We start from the raw sequence: 22,368 nt of genomic DNA, 5'->3' as shown, positions 1-22,368 counted from the left end.
TGGCTGATATCCCGGGACGGGTCCACTTCTGAGGTATACTAGACGACCCTAAGACTCGAACTAAAGTACTGATAAAATTCGGATGTATCATTTTAAAATAAAAGTACTTTGAAAATTGCCCATTTTTGCTGTCATTTCGCCCGATTTCAAAAACTGATTTTAAAAAAATCTGGCTGATATCCCGGGACGGTTCCACTTCTGGGGTATACTAGACTACCCCAAGTATTGAACTAAAATACTCTGATAAAATTCTGATGTATTATTTCAAAATAAAAGTACTTTGAAAAATAAACGTTAAAGTAAAAATGTATAAATGTGAAAGTAAAAATGTATGAATGTGAGAGCTAAAATGTATAAATGTAAAAGTAAAAATGTATGAATGTGAGAGCGAAAATGTATAAATGTGAGAGCGAAAATGTATAAATGTGAAAGTAAAAATGTATGAATGTGAGAGTGAAAATGTATGAATGTGAGAGTGAAAATGTATGAATGTGAGAGTGAAAATGTATGAATGTGAAAGTAAAAATGTATGGATGTGAAAGGAGAATGTATGCATGTGAGAGGAGAATGTATGTGTGTGAGAGGGCCAGAATGAAAAATGTCTTGTACGGCCCCTCATAATAATCATTGTATTTTTCGTACCATGCATGCATTTTGAAACGTTGTGGACAAAGAAAAAAATAATAAAAATCAATGAGAGAAATTAGCCACTACTGCATTGGCATCATAGTTCGCAATACTTACTTTAAATAAATGCTACTGCACTTTTTTTTTTTTTTTGCTTTTACCAGGAATCGAGACAGTTTTACCTCAATATCTATGAAGAATTCGGGGATATAAGGATTTATTCACAAGAATTTTTATCAGAAAAGCTCTGTTTACATAAGTTGGCCGCTAGCTGCATTTACCAGCAGACTAGCATTGTACTTCGACATATTTACAAAAAATAAGTGCCCGTTTTTGTTTTGTTTTGTTTTTTTTGCTTTTAACCAAGAATTGACACCGTTTTACATCCATATCTAAAAAGAATTCATGGATTTAAGCATTTATTCAGAAGAATTTAACGAAAAAAGCTCTGTCTGCGATTCCACTCGATCGGCTTTGATGGCCTCGCCAACAATACAGGCCCCCTATTTATTGGCTCCACGTCGTGTCAATACATTATGAAGTCTTTGCCTGAGTACAAGGTCCCCTGTTGAAAATGCATTAAGGAGAAGACTAACCCGCATTAAAAAATTAAGTAACGGAACATGTTTTAGAGAAGCCGGAGCAGTCAGGGGCCATAAGCTTTTTAACAGACGTCTGGAGCAGCCAAGTCTCCAGACTTTCCCTGCTTAGCTTGACAGCTGACTGGAAAGCATAGTACTTCATGTGAATTCAAGGGATCACACACACCTGCCAAGCAACTGCTGCTCAACTGGAGCATCCCGTGGTCAAAGGTACTTTACTTTTCTTGTCTTTTACTGAAAGAAATGCTGCAGTAATTTGAGACCAAAAGTGCTGTAGAAGCAAGCAAAGTAAGCTAATCTAAGTGGCTAAGCTAGTGTGTGTGCGCTGTTTGCATTTGTGCAATGCTCTAGATGGAGTTATGTTGCTGCTGGTGCACAAAGAGGGAGGCTAATAGACAGGATGCTGTGGTCAATTATATAATTTGCAAGTTAATAAGTTGCACTTTTTGGCCTTTGAGAAGTTAAAAAAAAAGTTTACTCAGTTTATTATTATGAATGTATTTTTACTTTCTTATTGTTTGGCTACTATTATGCATGTTTTAATTTCACGAATTTAGCACTGTTTTGGCCTTTGACAGCCAAAACTTTATTCAACTATTGTCACCCAGGTATGCAAAAAAAAAAAAAAAAAGTTCTACTGGATTCACTTTGTATTCATCTTTTTCCTGTTTCGCAAAGGTGAGCAGCAGCCTGATAAAGCCGCGATAACAATGATTTCATATCCAAGTACAGTATGTAGCTCTTTGAAAAAATATATATATCTACAGTATATATAAACGGAGTGGTATCGGCCGATACTGCACAGCCAGGTATCGGTGCCAAAACATGGTATCGGTGCAACACTAGTCAAAATGGACTGGACGTCTGTCCCCTTCAATGGCAGCTGATGAGTTCGATATTAGCGATCGGGTTATACGGTATTTTACTATGCATTCAAAAAAATTAATCCATTTTAGTGTTATTAGGGTCTCCTGGAAATATCCCAAATCCAACAGGCAGAAAATGAATAAGAAATGACCCAAAATCAATAGTAAGTGACTTGAACCGAATACTCTAAAAATCCATTCATTGGCCGCCATTGACAACGAGGAACGTTCGTCCGCTGCCAACCCGCACACTCAGTCAACGGAACGTCTTTTAGCGCTAAAATCACAGCAGAGGGATGAAAACAGCCACATGAGAATTTATCAATTTGATGAAATTTGGGTGGCGTCACTAATGACCTCAAAGAGGGAACGTACATTTCAGGCCAAAGCCGAGAGCACTGCCTTTTTCTACTCACTTTGGGTCAGTGGTCTCATACCACGGCTGTTTTTGCACCAAGTATACACCCACTATCTGGAAGAGGAGGCAGTTGAAGGTCTGCGACAGAATGGAAAAGAGCACCGGGGCGCAAATCAGCCGCGTCGGGGGGACGCTCCGCGATAGCTTCGGACACGTAGGGTTCAGACAAACTATATATATGAAGAAAGAGCGGGATAAGTAGGATTTGACAATGCAAATAAAAAGCCTAAGCAGCAGCATTCATTTTAAGAAAAAAAAGGACATTACTCACTGGTACAGGGGAGTAATATACCAGAGCACAGATCCAAAATAAGAAACTGGTAATCCCCCAAATTGCTGAAAACCTAAAGAAAACATCACATCAGGAATCCATCAATCAACCACCTTTTTTTATACAGATTAAATTAGGACGTGTAAATGAAGCACCCCTCACACACAAACACACACTTTCTCCTTAATAGAGCTGCTCATTGTGGTATATGCATTTCGGCCTCCTGAGGGTAACGTCATAAGACATACTGCGCTGGAGTCTCAGCTCCCCACAACAGCAGCAATGAGAGTCCTTCACAGAGGATCAAGAATATACCGATACAATGCTCTTTTTACATGTGCCGAAGCACCCTTTGTATGCACATGTCGATTGTTCAAAGGGCCGTGTGTCTTTCCGATGGTACGTTAGCATTTGGGTTGCCAAAAAAAAAAAAAATAGAATGACTACTCGTATTTCAAGGTATTTGGCACTTATGCCAATTTAAAGGAATGAGTCTGAAAATTTATGTACTGATAAAATTCTACTTCGCACTTCCTTCCAGAGCTTGGGAAAATAAAATACCCTTACCGCATAGAGCTGAATCATGGCAAGAAATGCAATCAGGCTGTAAAGGGCCACGAACTTGAAGACGCAGAAAGATGTGACGAGAGCGGCGCGGCCCTCCCTGTGGAGAAAAACAAGAGTGGCAAAAATCTTTTCGCCGTGTCCAAATCCAGCAATGAAGCGACACCTCACATATTTGCATTTTGTCTGTGGGAATTGAGTGCTCTATAAATGTTATGCCTTTATGTTGAAATGAAGATTTCAGACCAGGTAGGCTGCAAAATAAAGAGTATACCCGTGGTACCGCAAGATCGCGGTCATGTATTCACATGAACGGGAAGCCTTTAAACATTTCATGCACCAATGATGACTTTTTTTCTTACCCTTAATCATTGGCTACCATTGTCAGCACTAGACGTCCAATCCATTTTGATAGTCCAGCAATGAGTTCAATATTAAGAAAAAACTTTCTATTCTTATTCCCTTCATTGTATTTATGGGGCAGGATCTCATCCCCGACCCGGAGAGGGCACTCCACCCTTTTCTGACGGAGGACCGTGGTCTCGGATTTGGAGGCGCCGATCTTCATCCCGACCGCGAATCGCTCCAGTGAGAGTTTGGTGGTTACGGCTCGATGAAGCCAACATCACCACATCGACTGCATAAAGCAGAGATGCAATGCTGAGGTCACCAAACCGGACAGGACACCCTCAACGCTTCTGCTGAGCCTAGAAATTCTGTCCGGAAAAATTATGAACAGAATCTGTGACAAAGGGCAGCCTCGGCGGAGTCCAACCCTCACTGGGAACGAACTCGACTTAGTGCCGGCAATGTGGACCAAACTCAGACACCGGTCGGACAGGGATTGAACAGCCCTTACCAAGGGGTTTTTTGAATGAGCAAAAACAGTCACTCGCACTATAAAGGTTAAAGGTCCACCACAGTCAAAGGGTTGCAGCCTCACCCAAAAACTAAATTACGACTTAAGAACAAATCTAATGCTACATGTACTGGCCAATGCTTGCAAACCCAAAACAAACAGTTGTGTTTTAAGTCACTCGTATCTTAAAGTACAACTGTATATCCTAAATGCAGATGGAAATAAGACTATGCAGAGAAAAGAAGGAATGATGATACCTGATGATGGCGGTAACGCAAGAGATGTTTGGGATGGAGGAAGTGAATGGGGAAGCCACAGAGGCCTCCAGCTCCGAAAGAGAGATCCCACTGTGAGCTTTCTTTAAGGCCTGAGAAAGAGATATGCCACTTTCATTTGGAATTCAAATGATTGAAACCTGTGGAAATGGCATGCTAAACGATCATATTTTCAGCAAAAGGCATACTTGTTAAAGTGCCTATGACAGCAAAAAGCATTAGTATTTCATATTTCATGCGGTATTTTATTCTCCTGAATGAAATGGACCGCTCGGATGTGTGCGGAAGCGATTGATTTATTCTTTTTTAATCCCGCGCCATGAAAATGAGTGACTTCCTGGATTGAGGAAGAATGCGTAGGTGACATCAGCCTGGTCACAATACAGCCATTGCTATATACCATGCAGATGGACTACAGATTCAGCTGATTAATTCGTTTATTTTTTTGCATCACGTCAGCCCGATGTGCTGCAGGCTTTTGTTGCTGCACCTGCATTTTTAATATTCCATTTAGCACAAGACTTATTTGTCATGACCATACCATTTATTTAGCAACACATACTTAGATATTAATAATATCCTGTAAAAATATTGAAGTACAGAGATTGAAACAATCATGACATTTTTCTGCTCTCTGTTGCATTTTCCTCATTCTGAATCATCTCTCAATGGGCTGGATTCTAAATCCGGTGAAATCATGACCCTGCCGACGCCATCCTCCAGCTGGTGATGCTAGAGCGCGAAAACGACAGGCCGCGCTAAACGGCAGAATAAAAGACTCATTTGTCGTCATCTGTGCTTTGATAAATTGTTGTATGTCGTCGAATTGTCTCATATCATGACTAATTCACATAACGCCATTTAAGATTTTTTTTTCATGCTGTTACAGGCACTTTAAGGCCACCTATATACAGTACAGAAAGGGAGCCAAGAAAAAAACCTAAGTATTTTTTGTGTGTGTGGGGGGGGGGGGAAGTTGCGTGGACACAAAAGTGTGCTACCAAAACTCCTGTTTTTAGTAAGGGAGAGAAAGGATTTTTTTTTTTCCGCCTCCAATTACCATGGTCATGTTAATTCCCCTAAGATACAAGAGGACTTATCAACTACACACAGTAAACCGCATTAATAGTCTAAAGTAAAACTAAATCGTTAAATCTTCTATCTAAATGTGTCGCTCCACATTTTGTGTTCAAAGCTATGTGGTTGTTTTGAGTGACGGCAACCTTACAGTAAAAGCGCTGTCTAGGACCGCTAGAAGGCATCGGTACTGTACAGGTTTTGCCAAACAAATGACAATGTTGGGACCAAAACTATCCATCTTAGGTTAGGGTTTACCGTCACCACTTCAATCTATGTTCCTACTCCTTGAACAATAAATCAGTTTGTACTTGCACACACACTCACCCCGCAGTCATTTGCGCCATCGCCACACATCCCAACAATGTAACTGAAAAGTAAAAAAAAGAATGCTTTTAAAAAATAATAATAATGGTTTTGAACACTTATTAAATAAGTCACACCTACTCCATATTCTGCAGGCTTTGGACCAGCTGAGTCTTCTGGTCTGGAGTCATTCGGGCAAACACTGTAGCTCTCAGGAGAAGCTTCAACGCCCCCGTGAGGAGAGACAAAGTATTACATCAGCTCTTTTCCTTTTTATGCGATGGGATGTAAGGGAAAGAAGCCAGTCAAATGGATGCCATTGACATCAAATACATTTCGACTGGCATTGAGTCAACACATTGCAATGCCATTGACTGAGATACAATGGTATTAAAAACCTTTTGGAATTTCTCACATGTCTGCATAAAATCCTCGTCAGATTTGATCCGATCTTTGTCAAAATCACACAGATGAAAAAAACGTTCAACCAAAACCACCCAAACATTTATAGGTTTTCATATTTTAATAAGGATGGTATGCAAGCAATGACAGAAGGGGGAAACATAAGTGAACCATCACATTTATATTTTGTAGTCTCCCCCTTTGGCAGCAATAACTTCCACCAGGCACTTCCTGTAGCTGCAGGTCAGTCCGGCACATCGATCAGGACTAATCTTGGCCCGTTCTTCTCTACAAAACTGCTGTAGGTCAGTCAGATTCCTGGAATGTCTGGCATGAATCGCTCATGCCACAGCATCTCAATGGGGTTCAAGTTTTGACTTGGCCACTCCAGAATGTGTATTTTGTTCTTCTGAAACAATTCGGAAGTTGATTTACTTCTGCGTTTTGGATCATTGTCTTGTCGCAGCATCCATCCTCTTTTTAGCTTCAACTGTCTGACAGACAGCTTCAGGTTTTCCTGCGAAACTTTTGAATTCATTCTACCATTTATGATTGCGAGTTGTCCAGGCCCTGAGGTAGCAAAACAGCCCCAAATCATGATGCTCCCTCCATTATGCTTCACGGTGGGGATGAGGTGTTGATGTTCCATTTTCCTCCACACATGACATTGTGTGTTACTCCCAAACAATTCAACTTTGGTTTCATCAGACCACAAAATATTTTTGCCAAAACTTCTGTGGAGGGTCCAAGTGTCATTTTGCGAACATTAAATGAGCAACAATATCTTTTTAGACAGCAGTGGCTTCTGAACACCATTCTTGGCCATAGTTTTACATTTGCCCCCCAGTCTCATCTGGCTAGATTGACCGCTCCTTGTTCCCCTACTCTATTGCATCTTTACAAACTGTAACTCCGTCTGCTAATTCCCATTAGCAGTCCTGGTGCATCCTGTCTATCCGTCCTGGGAGCGGATCTCTCCAGACTGTGGTACTCCCCAAGGTTTCTCATTTCAGTTTTTCCTTGCCGACATGGAGGATCAAAGGATGGTGGACGCCCAAGACTTGACCTTTATTTCATCTGCTGTTTCTGACTGTGTATCATATTGCCTCTGCAAAGCCCTTTGAGACAACCTTGTTGTGCTATAGGGCTATACAAATAAAATTGAATTGAATATAGTTGATGTGTGCAGAGATATTGGACTACACTAGTGATTTCTGTAAATCTTTAGCAGAAACTCTAGGGTTCTTTTTTACCTCTCCGAGTACTCTGCGCTGAACCCTTGATGTCATCTTTGGTGGACCGCCACCCCGTGGGAGAGAAGCAACCATGCCAAACTCTCTCCATTTGTAGACAACTTCTCTGACTGTCGATTGTTGAACATTGACTTTTAGAGACGGTTTATTATCCTTTCCCAGCTTTATACAAATTAACAATCCTTGATCGCAGGTCTTCAGACGGCTCTTTTGACCATGATGCACATTAGACAATGCCTCTTACCAAGACAATTCTTACTAGGTGTGTGTTTTATAGTGGGTAGGGCAGCTTTAAACTACTCATTAGTGATTGGGCACACACCTGACTTGAATTGTTCAGTAAAAATTGGTTTCAATTGCTCTTTATGTCTCCTTAGGCAGAGGAATCACTTACTTGTCCCCTCGCCTTCTGTCATTGCTCGCATGCTATCCTCATTAAAACCTATGAATGGATGGTTTTAGTTACAGCAAACACTTTTTCACCTGTGTGATTTGGACAAAGATCAGATCACATTTGATGGTGAATTTATGCAGAAATGTGGGAAATTTCAAAAGGTTCAGATACTTTATCATACCGCTGTAAATGTCCAACCCAATTTGACCAGGGGACCGGCAGCGAACAAACGATCGCTACCAGCCCTCCCAATCCATTTCGAGCAAGAGGGTGGTAGCGAAATGGACGTTTGCTCATTCCCTGCAAAAGGAGCGGACGTCTAGCGCCGTCAGTGGCAGCCAATGACCGAGTCCCCACGGCAGTTACTCTACAATCGAGCAGGTATCGGGATTGCCTGTACCGCGCAGCCCGGTGTCATGGGTGGGCTTTCGTGAGTCAAAAAAATGTATGGGTGCAACACTAGTGGTAACATGTTGATTTTCACAGCATATCTGGGTCCATCTATGACCGTAAAAGGCTGAATACCTTGGGCACAAGTTCTGGAAAGTGTTCATTGATGACAGCGTAGGCTTGGCCGCTCAGCGCAAAATGATAGCCCGGGTCCTCCGTACTTTGCGACCCGTCGCCGGCAAAGCCGATCTCTGGCATCTGTATCGGAGCAGAAAAAGACGATCGAACGCCACTATTTTGACCGCAATATTCCCGTTGGAACGATGGCGATTGTCCGTCTTACCCGATCGCCGCAGGGAACGGGGTTCTCGGAATAGCGCCAGGTGACGCTGGCGGGATATCGATCGTCGGGAGGCACGGCGTCAGCGACGATGACTTTCTCGTGGTCTCGAATCATCCCGCAGCTCCGGGCCACCGACACCGCCGTCAACATGTTGTCACCTGACGGCCCGCGAGGGTAATGAATGAAGGCAAAGGACTTGGTGTTCGTGTGGATTTTGAAGCGTTTACCCGTAGCCATTAAAGTCCGAATATTGGCTCGTCGCAAGTCGAGCAAGACGTCGGCAGTCTGTTCTTTGATTTTGTTCAGCAAGATGATCAGACCCAGGAAGTCTGCGTCGGTCTCCACCTGCTCGCTATCGATAGAAATAAAAGAAGGCTTTCTTGGTGAAAAATAGCTAGCACTAGCAGTTTATCCAATTTAAGACAGCGGCGGGAATGTATATTCTAACGCTTATGCATGTTACTTGTTTGGGGGGAAAAGCAAACTGCTTGGAGTCTTTCATCTGAGCGGTTCCCAGTCAAAGACAATATTTGCTTTCTTTGCATTTGTCTACATAAACAAGATTCTTTTGATGGGACGGTAAATATGTGCACAAAACGTCACGAAGCAAAAAACGCAAACCTGTGGCCTCTAGGAATCCGAACGTTCCTTTTCTCCAGTGCGTGTCAGTAGGATTGGGACGACGTTGCTGATTGGTCGCTAGTCAATCGCAACGCGCTATCCAATTTTGCACTTCGGACTCTCCCCATTGCGAAGATTATTACGTTTCAGTCTGGATAAAGACAATGGCAAGTGGGAGCAACTTACGTTCTAGCCAACTTCAATCATCTCTGTGAAACCTGCATCAGGTTCGCGCATTTAGCAGTGCGATCGTCGCAAAAGCGAGCTTCACGTCTTCACGATGCAGGCAAATCATCTGTTCTGCTACTATTGAATCTCAGCGCTGCATTCGACACGGTTGATCACAACATACTTACTACTCAGCAGATTGGAACAGTGGGTAGGGCTTACTGACACTGTTCTTTTCACATCCTATTTACATGATAGGGATTTCTTTGTGTCAATCGTAAACCATCAGTCAGAACGAACCAAATTCACGTGTGGAGTCCCTCAAGGGTCAATTCTTGGACCACTCTTATTTAACATCTATATGCTTCCCTTACCTCAGATTATGGAACAGTATGACACATCTCCTATCACACAATTGTACATTTCTGTGTCCCCACATGATTATAGTCCCTTAGTCTCCCTGAGTAAATGCATTCATCAAATCAATGAATGGATGTGCCAGAATTTTCTCCAGTTAAATGTGGAGAAGACAGAAGTGATCATTTTTGGGCCATAAAAGGAACTGTCAAAGATAAGCAGGCACCTTAGCACAATGTCACTTACAAATCAAGTCAGAAACCTTGGCGTAATTGTTGACTCAGACCTAAAATTTGATAGCCATCTAAAGTCCGTCACTAAATCTGCTTATTACCACCTAAAAAATATAACCAGAATTAAGGGGCTTCTGACTCAACGAGACATGGAAAAACTTATGCATGCATTCATTTTCAGCAGATTGGACTATTGCAACGGTATATTTGCGGGTCTTGATAGAAAAAAAAAAAATCAGTCAGGAAGCTGCAGCTAGTACAGAATGCTGCAGCCAGAGTCCTCACAAATACAAGAAGCTGAACACCAGTTTTGAAATCGCTACACTGCCTTCCAGTGAGTCAAAGGATAGATTATAAAATACAACTGCTCGTCCACAAAACACTTAATGGCCTTGGACCAAAATACATGCTTGATTTGTTAGATTCCTATGAGACATCTAGACCCCTAAGGTCATCTGGAACCGGTCTCCTGCATGTTTCAAGAACAAGAACCAAGCAGGGTGAGGCAGCATTTAGTTATTATGCTCCTCACCTCTGGAACAAGTTACCTGAAGGTCTGAAGTATGCTCAAACCGTTAGCTGCTTTAAATCAGGGCTAAAAACGCTTGTTTAGCACTGCATATCCATAACTGTCTAAATATCTCAATCGACTTGCTTTCTATTCCTCTTGTGCTTATCTTCATTGCGGATTTCAATTATTATTTAGTAGTTTTTGTTTTATATTTATTATTTTTTTAAATGAGATTTTTATGTATAATTTCCTATTTAGATTGTCCTGGTTTTTACGTTGTATTGATTTAAATGTGATTTTTATGATCTTCATGTGATGTAAAGCACTTTGAATTGCCTTGGGTCAAATTGTGCTATATAAATAAATTTGCCTTGCCTTGCCTTCTGGCCGTTTAAATAAACTGTACAATACGAGTTTGGGAACATCGACTCTTACGGTGCCATTGACGACGTCGGTCGTGAATCGAAATGTGTTTGTCACCGGTAGTCCATCGGTAAGCGGCGAATGAACGAAATGAATGCGCACCGGCTGAGACTCCGGACTTGAGGCCAAGACAGTTCAGACTCCAGTTGACGATGCGCCAGGGCGATAACCCTGAAGCCCTTCTGGGTGTAACTTTCCAGAGTCTGGGTGAAATTCTGGGGGACTGCCGAGACCAAACGCAAGCAGAGTGGATGGCTTTTAGCCGGAAGAAGTCTTCGAAAGTACTCGAAGCGGCGGTATCCGACCCGTGTGCGCTTTGCAGAGGTTGGCCACCGTCTCCGGCGCTCCTTTCATGTAGACGTCCAAGTGCTTTTGTCCCAGCTGCTGGACCACCACGCTCATTCTCTGCAGCGCCGACGAGAAGGGGAACTGCCGCACCGTGCCCAGTTCGCTCGACTGCACGCAAAGTCGAGTGAAAAGAAAACTTTTACCCTGTAAAACGGGACATCTGACATTACCTGCTCCGGATGTCTCACGAGACTGGAAATGTTCATGTAAATTTCATTCTGTTTCTCTGTGGGCTCCTCCAAAATCTGAACAAAACAAAGCAAAGATATTTTTAACTCTTACAAATCAGGACACCTCGCTTCATAATCCAAGTATTCGCGATGATTGTGATCTCCCGAGAATTTACGATACAACTGATGAACAGAAAATTATAGCAACGCTTTTAATATTGCCACACTCTTGTAAGCGTGACAATGTTAATACCAGTCATTGACAACAACCGATGTCCATTTCATTCAAACTGGGAGGGGCGGCCGTCTCATTCCACCGACGGCGCGTTAGACGTCCAATCCATTTTGAGTTCTCAAGTTATGAGCTCATTTGAAAGTCAATGCATTGACATAGACAGGAACCTCGCTCCTACCAACACAGCCACCCCGGGGCCATTTGGGGTGGAATGGAAATGAGTATCACGGGTAAGCGTCCAATCCATTTGAAGTGGGTGCTTGGCTGCAAATGAACGTTTTTTTTTCATTCATTAGTTGGCCGCTAAGCCTTGAAACTGATTGGAAATCTAGCGCCAACGATGGCAGCTAACGAGTTTAAAACCCTAAAAATTTAAGCTAAGGTCAACAATTTACCTGCCATTGATGTCCAATCCATTTTGACTGGGATGGGCAAAATGTATGTTCAGTCAAAATGTATTTGGACATCTGGCGCCAGCAATGGCAGCCAATGAGTTAACGTAGACATAATTCCGGCGGGAAATGTTGCTAGTGACCTGTTGGAACGGTGACACCTTTTCAAAACAATGCATGGATTCTTGGTGGGAGCATATCCATAACCCATTGGGAGAATAGAATCATTTATACTGCGCACGGATCGTGTAAAGTGATCCTTACCGAGCCTGTGGCAGTGAACACCTTGAGATCCAAAGGGTCTCCGCAGAGTTTACCCTCAACGGTGGTCAGCGAGTGGCAAGTGGACATGCAGGCAAAAAAAGTGTTTGCTAAACTCTCCGTTACAACCTTAGTGTCCGGGGGAGAAAACCTAAGAGGGGAAAACAAGGAAATCTATTGTGGTACATCATCACTAGCACATGTCCAATCCATTTGATGCGGGAGGGTGGCGGCAACTGGTCCGCCGCCATCCCTCTCAATTCAAATGTACTGGACGCCTAGCGCCGTGAATGGCAGCTATTGAGTTCATGTTTTGATTCAGATGCAACTTTTCAACGGGACATAAGTCAGAAGTTGTAAAGTTGGTCTCTTACATTCCATTTTCAGCTTTCTGAATTGCCCACAAGTCCAAACTGTCCTCCGTAAGGGTTCCAGTCTAAAGTAAAAATAATAACGCAGAGAATAAACAGGGAACAAAAAATGTAATTGTGAAGTGTTATTTTAATACGAGCATTTTGTTTTGGGCAATGTTTTCGCTAAAAAAGCCCTTTAGAGCAGTGCTTCTCGAGTATTTTCTATCACGCCCTCCCAAGGAAGAAGTCAATGTTTCAACCCAATTTTCTGCCGCCACTGTAAATAGTATCATTTGGTCTATAAAATTATGAGAAGCACATAACATTGTTTCCTTGTTATCATTGAGAAAAAATATCAACTTACAATACAGTATAACTTTATTTAAAAAATGTAACACAAAAAGACAAAGTGCATCAATTTGCCTGACTAAGAAAAAAAAAAAAAACTCAAGGCACATTTTTGGAATATTTGATACCAAAAAATAAAATCAATAAAGAATCAATTCAAATTGATTAGCACCATTACCTCGGAGCACACTATGCTAAACAAAAATAAAACAAAAACGAGTGTCAATGGACAGTATTTTTTTCTTTTTTGCAGCACTAGTATCGTTCAGCATGACCGAGACCATGTCTAATGCTGCAGTATCAGCTCCTTTGCTATGGTGTTTTTTTTTTTTTGTTTTGTTTTTTTTTTGCACTAAGCAACTTGGTATGCCATCTTGTAATAGTGCTCGATAGTTTACAGATGTAGCAATCACAAAGCGGAACGACTGTTGGCAACATTCGGCACGTTTCCGCGGGGGGGATTCAAGCACTGTAATCGTAGTCTAATGTCTAAGTGACATTTTCATTGATTTGGCTTCACGGTGTCCGCTGCCAACATTTTTGGAAACTAAACATACCGGTCTTTCCTCTCCTCACACTGTATTAAATGTGAAGCCAAACACTGCGTACGCTTTGTCATATTTCTTTATCCTGGCTTCAAATATCCTGCTCTTTGCCGTGTGCTCATTTAATGCAAAATTACTGCACACGCTCTGAAAATGAGCGCTACTGCCACCCACTGAGTGGATGTGCAATTACATGTTATTCTAGTAGAGCAAAAAATGTATGTTCTGCGAGGTCAAATGCACCCAACTCCCCGGCATCAAGCCCCACTATTTAAGAAGTACTGGTTTAGAGAGAGAATTAGGCCTTAATGCACAATTCCGTTTTTTATGTTATATCAGACTGCGTTTGTACATTAAGCCCGTTCAAGTATCACGAATGTGCTCTAATTCGCAGTCCGAGATTTGCTGTGCAAAGTGACCCGCATGCGCAGGAGCATCAAAACAAATGCTGGCTCAACATCATTCTCGGGTTTCGTCTTATATTCAAAGTTCTTATGGATTGATAGCATCTACGCACTTTCCGTGCATGACGGACACATATACGGACAGTTTGCCCAGACTTTTGGCCGTGTAAGCAATTTTGAAATATTGCTAATTCGGGGCACAGATCCCCCCCTTCCCCCATTTTATTTTTATATGACTTGTGAAGATCACTTTTTCCCTAAAAGCCGTTTTTAAGCTAGGGGGTAACGCTAATTCAAAGCTCCATCGCTAACGTAGCGCCCAGTCTCCCTCGCCCTTTGCTGACATAATTGCTGCACGACTTCAGATTTGGAGGACTTGACAGTTCAGACCGCCGCCACATTCTGAAAACATGTGGCCCAGATCAAATTTTAACAACATACGAAAGTGACCTAGGTTGGATTTGAAATGTTCCACTTGTATGCAACCTGTCCCATTCAGACTGTCAAGTTAATGGCCAACTTGAGTCAGAAAAAACGCAATAAAATTGGATTTTTTGCATTAAACCTGCGGTATGAACCTATTGTTCATACTGCATGCAAAGAGGCATCAAAACAAATAACTACACGTGTGGGCTGAACGTCATTCCTGTGTGATCATATTTTGATTTCTAAAAAGAGGACACAAATAACACATTAATGATCCCAGTTTAGTCTTATATTGAAAGTTTATATGAACTGATAGAACGCATACACGCACTGTGCGTGCATGACGTGTGGGCATCAGTTTGCCCCGGCTCAGCCATGTAAGCAATACTGAAATATTGCTCATTTAGTGCACAGAAAGAAAATCGAGCATCATCAGGCTTATCCTTCTCATTTTTTTTTTTTTTCTTTTTAATGACCGCGGTCAAGCCCGCCTCTTCCCAAAAAGCAGAGTTTAAGCTAGGCTATGCTAATGTACAGCTCCGCTGTAGTCCTCCGTGCCTCTTGTCCTTTTCTGATGTTAATTTCTGCATGAATTCCCATTTGGGAGACTTGACAGTTCAGACTGCTGCCACATTCAGCAAAAATGTTACCCAGACCAGATTTAGGCCACATACTAAAGTGACTCAGATCGGATTAGAAATGGTCCACTTCTATGAGACTTGTCACGTTCGGTCCGTCAAGTTAATGCCTCACTCGAGTCGGAAAAATACGAAAAAAATCGGATTAGTGCATTAAGACCTGTGGTATGAACCTAGCCTAAATAGTGTAAAACAGTTTTTCAACCGGTGTGCCGCGGCAGATCGTCAGGTGTGCCGCGAGAAATGATCCAATATGGCATTTTTTTCCCTAAACGTCGTCAGGCAGAGTTGCAGTAGGAAGGAAGGAGTAGGCAGAAAGTTCTCGGACGTGTGCAGATGAGCAAAGTATTGCTCGCGTCGCATTCAAGAACTGCTCTGATTTCAAGCCATCAGCCACCTTTCTGCCCACGACAATGTGTAAAGAAATTCTTTAGACTCGTCAAGTGTCAATATATGTCAAGTGTCCTTTCCATTTCATCCATGTTTTGACCGTCAACCCCGTGTTTAATTCCAACACATCAATGAGGACAGCGAGGTGGCTGAAGGCTAGAAATCCGAGTAGTTCTTGAATGTGACACGAGCAACTACGTCATCTATAAACGAAACACCCGTTGCTTCAAAACAAGTCGATGGACTACTAGTGGTTTTGTCACCTTCGTGAAAACAGAAACTTGTTGCTAAATCCAAAACGCTCCACACGGTGGCAGAGACATTAAAACTACCTGCCTGCAAAGCAGTTGTCAGCGAGATGCTCAGCCCTGATGCGGTTAAAGACATTGCTAAAGGGTGTACCCTTACGAATGATCTCAATTTTTCATCCATCTCTACATGAGTGTTAACGAAAAAAAAAAAAGACGAAATGGGCTAAGTAACGGGACCGACCTTGTCAAAGCAGATGAGGTTGAGCTGACCCGTGATGTTAATCCTTAGCGGGCTGACACAAAAGATGCCCATTCGCTTCATGCGCTGCTGCGCTTCGTAAAGACCGACAGTCAAGGTCACGGGTAATATCGGACACAGGACGACGGTGATGATGTTCAAACAATTAAAGACGATGTAAGTGACTGGAACCTGCGAGGAACGGGACAGGAAGGCGTCAGACGTCGGCTTCGCGAGCCGACGTTTGATCGGGATACCTCGTTGGCGACGTCGCTGATGATGGCGAAGACGAAGCCGATGGCCGCCACGACCCCCATACACATCATGAAGTGCACGGCGTCGCGGTGCAGCTTGAAGGCGGTGGGTTTGGGGTAAAGAATGGAACGCACCAGCTGGCCCTTTTCTGTGCTGAAGCCTGCGGGATCACGGCGGGTCAGGAGTTTTAGCTCAGACGCGGAGAACCGGCGACTCACCCACCCGTTCGGACCACCACCGCCTTGACCGGCTCGTCGCCGCGGAAACGGCTTTGGATGACTTGGGAACCGCAGAAAAGGGTGTGGTGCTTGTGGTCTTCTGTACTGTAGACGTGCTTGGCCTTCTCGCCCGTGCTCGGAACGCTGGTTTTCATAAGAGGCACGCTCTCCCCTGATAGACAAAAACTCTGCCCTTGAGCGGCATGTACGGATGCAGCAGACATCACCAAAAGGCCAACCTGTCAACATGCTCTCATCCACAGTGCAGGTGCCGCAAATAAGCACAGCGTCGCAAGGCATGTACATCCCGTTGGCCGGAACAGTTAGGATGTCACCGGGCACCAGCTTGGAGGACACCACCTGTTCGATGTCTGGGAGCAAATTGGGAAAAGCGCAGGTTAATAAGGGCGTCATTCACACGCCGCCGTGCAAATGTGAAAACAACGCGCCTTCATTTCCTCTGCACACCGAAACGTGTACCTTGCTGTGCACTACCACCATTTTACGTAATTTCACATAATTCTGGAATGACACACAAAGTGACAAAGTCAAAAAGTGCAGTCGCAACATTTCATTGAAGCAGTAAAAGATTGACGTTAACTCGCCGCCTGTGTTTTTGCATGGATCAAACCTAGTCATATTACCATAGACAAAATAAAACAGATCAACGTCTATCGCCGTTAATGGCGAATCATGAACGAGTGCTTGAGATGAATGACATCAAAATTAAAATAGTCCATCGTGAAAAAGAACCAGTATTGCACCGATACAGCACTAAAATGAGGTCATCGTTATTGTGGAGTAAGAAGAAATAACATGTCGGCATGTGCCGATAACCGGTTTCAAGGTTTACCGTAGTATGAAAATGTTACGGTTTCAAAAAGCAAAAAAATTCCGTCATACCGTCCCTAGGATAATAGCTATTTTTTTATGAGAAATCCCTTGCTTGCAGCCGCAAGGCTCAACCCTCCCCCACTGGTTGTTGCTCAGTGTCAGTGAGTAAGATGTGCTACATAACAGCCGGAGAAGGTGAAACTCCTGAACCCCCCCAATCGAAGAAAATGAAACCGCTGGTACGGGGATACTTCAGCTACATAAAGATTGTTGCCTGGCACGGCCAGACTGTTCTCCCTGTATTTTTCAAACACTGAGAATAGTCTGGGACCCAGCCCATTAACGGCCTCTCGAGCAAGAACAAAATCAAGTCCAATCAGATTAGTTTATTTGCGTAACGTATTCTTAACGAGCAACGTCGCACTTCCGCGTCGGAAGTAGTCTCCACAACAACACAGACGGCGAACAGGAGAGCCAAGAATATGTTCCAATCCACGGTAAAATCAGTTTTAAATGTCCAAAAACACATCGACACTGACAACAGTCTGTCTCGCGCTAGCCATGTTGAATAAACTCCGCTCTCCTCGAATGTTTACTTCCGCGCGCAAGTCCCTCGTCGCTTTACTAACGTCACGTCCTCCCGTCGCTGATCGGCCCACTCCGCTGTATGTATGCAGTGGTTTCCTCCGCCTTGGAAATTTTGAATGGTGGCCAGACTCAACAGCTGGAACAGCGGTGAGTCTGGTGTACCAGGCTATAAGGGTTGCAGTCTGTCACGGCTTAGAAGAGGATGGTCATCCGACATGTAAAACATGTTTGTGGAAGGTGGCTGCTGAGGAGGCAATACCTCCAATATGATTTCGTATTTATACAAAATTAAAGGTTAGTAAACACTATCATGAACGTTTCCTTCCAGCTAAAAGAATTGACTCCAGCGTGTTAAGTGTGTCTAGCTGTGGTAAAACATGTCTTTTTCTCTCTGGCAACTAGCTGCGGTGAAAAAGTGTGTGTATAATGTAAACATGATACGAGTTATACACACATGCGTTTTATGGAAAATAATTCAATTATTTTTGTTCTGATGATAATAATGTTAAGCTGTGGCTGTGAGTTTATGTCACCTAAAGAGACATTGAGAACCAAAAGTGGTATTTGCCATGCGGCTTTTTTTTCCTCTTTGTATCCATGGCATGGATGTGCATAGCCATCAAAGGCATGGCCTTACATGGGTGCCAGTTGATTGACAATGCGCTGTAATGTCAAGTGTATGGTCAGCCAAACATGGAAAATTAATTAAAATAAAAAAAAATTTTTTAAATTAATGGAAAATTTGGACGCCCAAAGCCGTCAATGGCATGGCCTACAAAAATGCCATATACCCCAAAAAAATGCCACTTACCAAATTTTGCCACATGGCAAAACCCAATTTGCCACATGGCAAAAACAAAACCACCACATGGCAAAATTAATTTTGCCACACAACAATGTTCTCGGCCCTGCTGCACCTAAAGGATGCATTTATTTTTATTTTATTTAGAACATATATTTTTTATCTTTATACTAATGTCTTAATTTGCTAATATGTTTTGCAAGATAAAAATCCTGTTCAATGGATTTTTTTTTTTTTAACCCAGATATCTCAAAGTAACACATTTTAGAGCTGTAACTGCAATACCGTGAAACTGTGATATTTTTGCTTAAGGTTATCATACAGTCAGAATCTCGTACCAGCACATGCCAATTATGTGGTCTACTCTTCGAGATCTAGTTTCTGACTGCCATCTACGCACATCGCCGTTATAAAAGGAGTTCTAGGCATCCAATCATCTTTCTGCTGCAAATTGAAATGACTTTCTCACTAGTAGACGTCCAATTCATTTTGAAGCGGGAGGGTGGCAGCGAATCTTTTTTTTTGTTCACACTCTGCCAACCCCTCCACTTCAAACGGACTGGACGCCTATTAACGTCAGTAGCAGCCAACGAGTTTGGTCGTGTCTGACGAAGCAAGACATGATTGCAATGACTTTATAGTCAATTGCAGTTATTTAGTAATACAAGAAAAAAAAAAAATCTCTCTCAAAAAATGTGGCATAGCTACATCAGGTGCGAAAACATGGTATCGCTGCAAGACTGAAAAGAACCGGAACACTGGCCAACCGCAAAACTAGAAAAGCCAAGATCATTTGAATGTTGAAGACAATTGGACTTACCCTTCGAATGCTGTACAAAGAGGCGCCGATGACAAGAACGGTCAATAAAAACATGGACAAAGAATAAAGGTAGTAATCCTCAAGACTCCACAGAATAAAACTGAAGAGTTGGAAGATGTAAAAGGGATTCAAGACCTGGATGCAGAAATGACGCAATTAGCTTCGTAGACACGCACAAAAAAAACATGATTGAGATTTCCTTTTACCTCTTTGACAAAAAGTTTGGGTAAGGGCGGAATCTTGACGTCAATCTCGTTGTCACCGAAGAACAAAGCTCTGTCCGTTCAAAAAAAAAAAAAAAAAAACGATCCAAGTAAATGCGGATGAGAAGACCAGAAAAATGAAATACCTGTAGGCCTGGAGCGTTTTGCTGAGTCCGGAACTGTGCTGAGTCTGAATTTCTCCACAGCTGGCATTGGTGTCCCCTAAACCCCTGAAAAGTACCACACGTGTGCGCTTACGTTCACTCAATCCATCACAAGGAGTTCATTTTGTTTCATACTTGTAAGACTCAAAGTTCTGTGTCCGTTCACGCCAGAAGTATTTGATGTTGTGGTGAGTAAAGTAGTGGACCTGGATAGTAAAGAAAGTAGGAAATGATTGCCTTATGGCAAAATATATATAGAAAGCAGCCATTTTGTATACATTTAAACCATTGCCTTGCATGCAAATGGGATTTTGTCCCTCAGGCTACTTGAGTACATTCGGCGATAGATGTCCCTTCCATTTGGACTGAGACCACCTCCCCGAGTTGCGCTTCCGACACACCCGCTTGCCAATAGCCAATCACATACCATTCCACTTAATCCAAAATTTAAAAAAACAAAAAAACACTATAACACTTTCTGCCATTGACAGCAAAGGACATGCGATCTTCCCAGTTGAAATGGATTGGACGTCGTTCGCCGTCAACAGCGTTGAAAAGAGGAGTCGTCAAACCTTGGCGGACGCTGCGTTTCTGAAGTTCCCGCAGTGCTCCTTACATGGATCGCCTTTGACGCGCTGGCGGTCGTCTACGTTCAATAACGAATTGGTGGAGTTAGGTTCCACGCTCTCAAAGGGTGTCGTCCCAGGCGCCAACATCACACGTACCCTGGCGCGAAACCATAGCTTAAAATCATCCTGGAAAGGCAAATGAAAATTGTTACAATTTATTCCAGACTGAAAAATTGTCCCCCCCAGCATTTTAAGTGAGCAAAAGTACTGTAACAGAATGGGACTTTAGCCAGTCATTTTACTGCTTCGCTAAACTTTGACATTTAATTCTATTATTGGAGTTTCAATGCATACATTTTTTGTTTTGTTTTTTGGGGGGAGGGAGAGACTCCCTACAGTCTCACCTTTGCTAGTGTTGCACTAAAATGAAGTCTCAGTATCACGGAGAACTAAAAATGAACTTGCCAATGATGCACGATACGTACACTTCAAGATCTAGTTTCCAACCGCTGAATGGGCACCCTACCCAGGATGGCTGCCAGCCATACAGGTTGCCGTAAAAATAATAATAATAATGCTGGGAATTTCATTGAGCTGATCACTAGTATACAGCTAATTCTTCAGTAGCGAAAGTTCATTTCTAGCTCAGACAATAATTTAAGCATACTAAAACGCATGGCTGAGTCCTGCACGACAGCAATGACTTTACATTCAAGTATGCAGTGATTCAGTATTAAAGGGCAGATGAAGAGTTTGTCAGATTTTGATGTAATTTGACCAATTTAAACTTTGAGGTTGTTGAAATGACTGTCACCCCCCCCCCCCCCCCCCCTTTTTTTCAGCACGCCATCAAAACTGCCTTCTCAAACCCGGAAGAGTGACATCGTTTACAGAAGGCAACAGAAGACTTAGTGGACTGGGGGTCCCAAAGCAGCACCAGCAATTGTGACATTTCCTGTGAAAGTACCCGTTTTTTGTGTTGTCAGCGATGACAAAGGCTCCCAGGAAAGTTCGTCTACAATTAACCCTTACATCTTTGAACCTGAGGCGTCAGATGACGATTTACTCTGCACAGCAGACCCGTGCCGCCCATATGGCAATTTAAGCAACCGCCCAAGGGCGCACCAGTGTCCAAAAAGGCGTCAAGAAAAATATTCATATATTTGATGAAAGCAGTATTCAAAAAATTATTAAAAACAAAACAACAAAACTGTTTATAATAAGTCTTTAAATAATAATGAAATCATTTTTCTAGTGTGCCTTCTGCCCATTTGACTTTTTCCTGTGATGCGATAATTTCACCACGGACCCTATTCTCACCACCCAGCAGACTAGCGAGCTACCTGAAGGTGTTATTCAATTGAGCGACGTTACGGTGACAAGTCAACTTCATGAAAAGAAAAAAGCCCTTCAGGTCAGAAGAAAAAGACAGCAAAGACGTGAAGAAAAACAGGTTTGTTGTGATGATTTTTTTTTCAACAGCATAAGCACGTAGACTTAGCGCAACTGCAAGCTAGCGGTTATCTACATCGAGCTTATATGACTTGGCGCTAAAGCAAAATTATACTGTATCATTAGCCAGGCTGTTCTAGAAATGTTTTCAGTATTCAGCCAGCTGTGGATTAGTTGCAGTTCAATTTACTCCCCCTCCAATTTGAGAGAAATTTGGACCACTTTTACCTTGTGTTAAATTGTGCTTTTCAAATAAATTTGCCTTGCCTAAAAGTGCCAATTAAATAAATACACCATTAAATATGAAATTAATCATTTCAAAGTTCTGTGGTATTGGGGACTAAAAATGCCACGGATTTAAATGCAAACATTTGTTATTAAATGTGTCATTCATTCATTAAAATGGGGATCACATTCATGTAAAGACATTCAATTTATTATAATTTTTTGCTATCATATATTATTTAATTCATTATTATTGGATTGTCCTGTGTGGTTGCCGTG

The 22,368-nt window shown here is 42.5% G+C and overlaps 1 protein-coding gene across 1 annotated transcript in view; it reads right to left on the bottom strand.

The window, feature by feature from the left end:
* The window catches only part of LOC130929752 (polyamine-transporting ATPase 13A3-like), a 29,818-nt gene that overhangs the window by 3,367 nt on the left and 4,083 nt on the right, over positions 1-22,368 (bottom strand). The window contains exons 4-27 of the mRNA XM_057857208.1: positions 20,416-20,598; positions 19,979-20,049; positions 19,826-19,909; positions 19,683-19,752; positions 19,477-19,611; positions 16,882-16,954; positions 16,672-16,803; positions 16,437-16,604; positions 16,217-16,374; positions 15,963-16,151; positions 12,741-12,802; positions 12,370-12,517; positions 11,479-11,553; positions 11,266-11,416; positions 11,063-11,183; positions 8,875-8,999; positions 8,648-8,805; positions 8,440-8,562; positions 6,007-6,086; positions 5,887-5,929; positions 4,465-4,574; positions 3,352-3,448; positions 2,785-2,857; positions 2,512-2,683 (exon numbers count right to left, since the gene is read on the bottom strand). Of these exons, the coding sequence (XP_057713191.1) occupies positions 2,512-2,683; positions 2,785-2,857; positions 3,352-3,448; positions 4,465-4,574; positions 5,887-5,929; positions 6,007-6,086; positions 8,440-8,562; positions 8,648-8,805; positions 8,875-8,999; positions 11,063-11,183; positions 11,266-11,416; positions 11,479-11,553; positions 12,370-12,517; positions 12,741-12,802; positions 15,963-16,151; positions 16,217-16,374; positions 16,437-16,604; positions 16,672-16,803; positions 16,882-16,954; positions 19,477-19,611; positions 19,683-19,752; positions 19,826-19,909; positions 19,979-20,049; positions 20,416-20,598 (2,801 nt within the window). The remainder of the gene's footprint in view (positions 1-2,511; positions 2,684-2,784; positions 2,858-3,351; positions 3,449-4,464; positions 4,575-5,886; positions 5,930-6,006; positions 6,087-8,439; positions 8,563-8,647; positions 8,806-8,874; positions 9,000-11,062; positions 11,184-11,265; positions 11,417-11,478; positions 11,554-12,369; positions 12,518-12,740; positions 12,803-15,962; positions 16,152-16,216; positions 16,375-16,436; positions 16,605-16,671; positions 16,804-16,881; positions 16,955-19,476; positions 19,612-19,682; positions 19,753-19,825; positions 19,910-19,978; positions 20,050-20,415; positions 20,599-22,368) is intronic.

The sequence above is a fragment of the Corythoichthys intestinalis genome, chromosome 14, assembly GCF_030265065.1.
Source record: "Corythoichthys intestinalis isolate RoL2023-P3 chromosome 14, ASM3026506v1, whole genome shotgun sequence".
NCBI lineage: Eukaryota > Metazoa > Chordata > Actinopteri > Syngnathiformes > Syngnathidae > Corythoichthys > Corythoichthys intestinalis.
The sequence above is the reverse complement of the archived record's forward strand: the minus strand, read 5'-3'. Positions and strand labels throughout refer to the sequence as shown.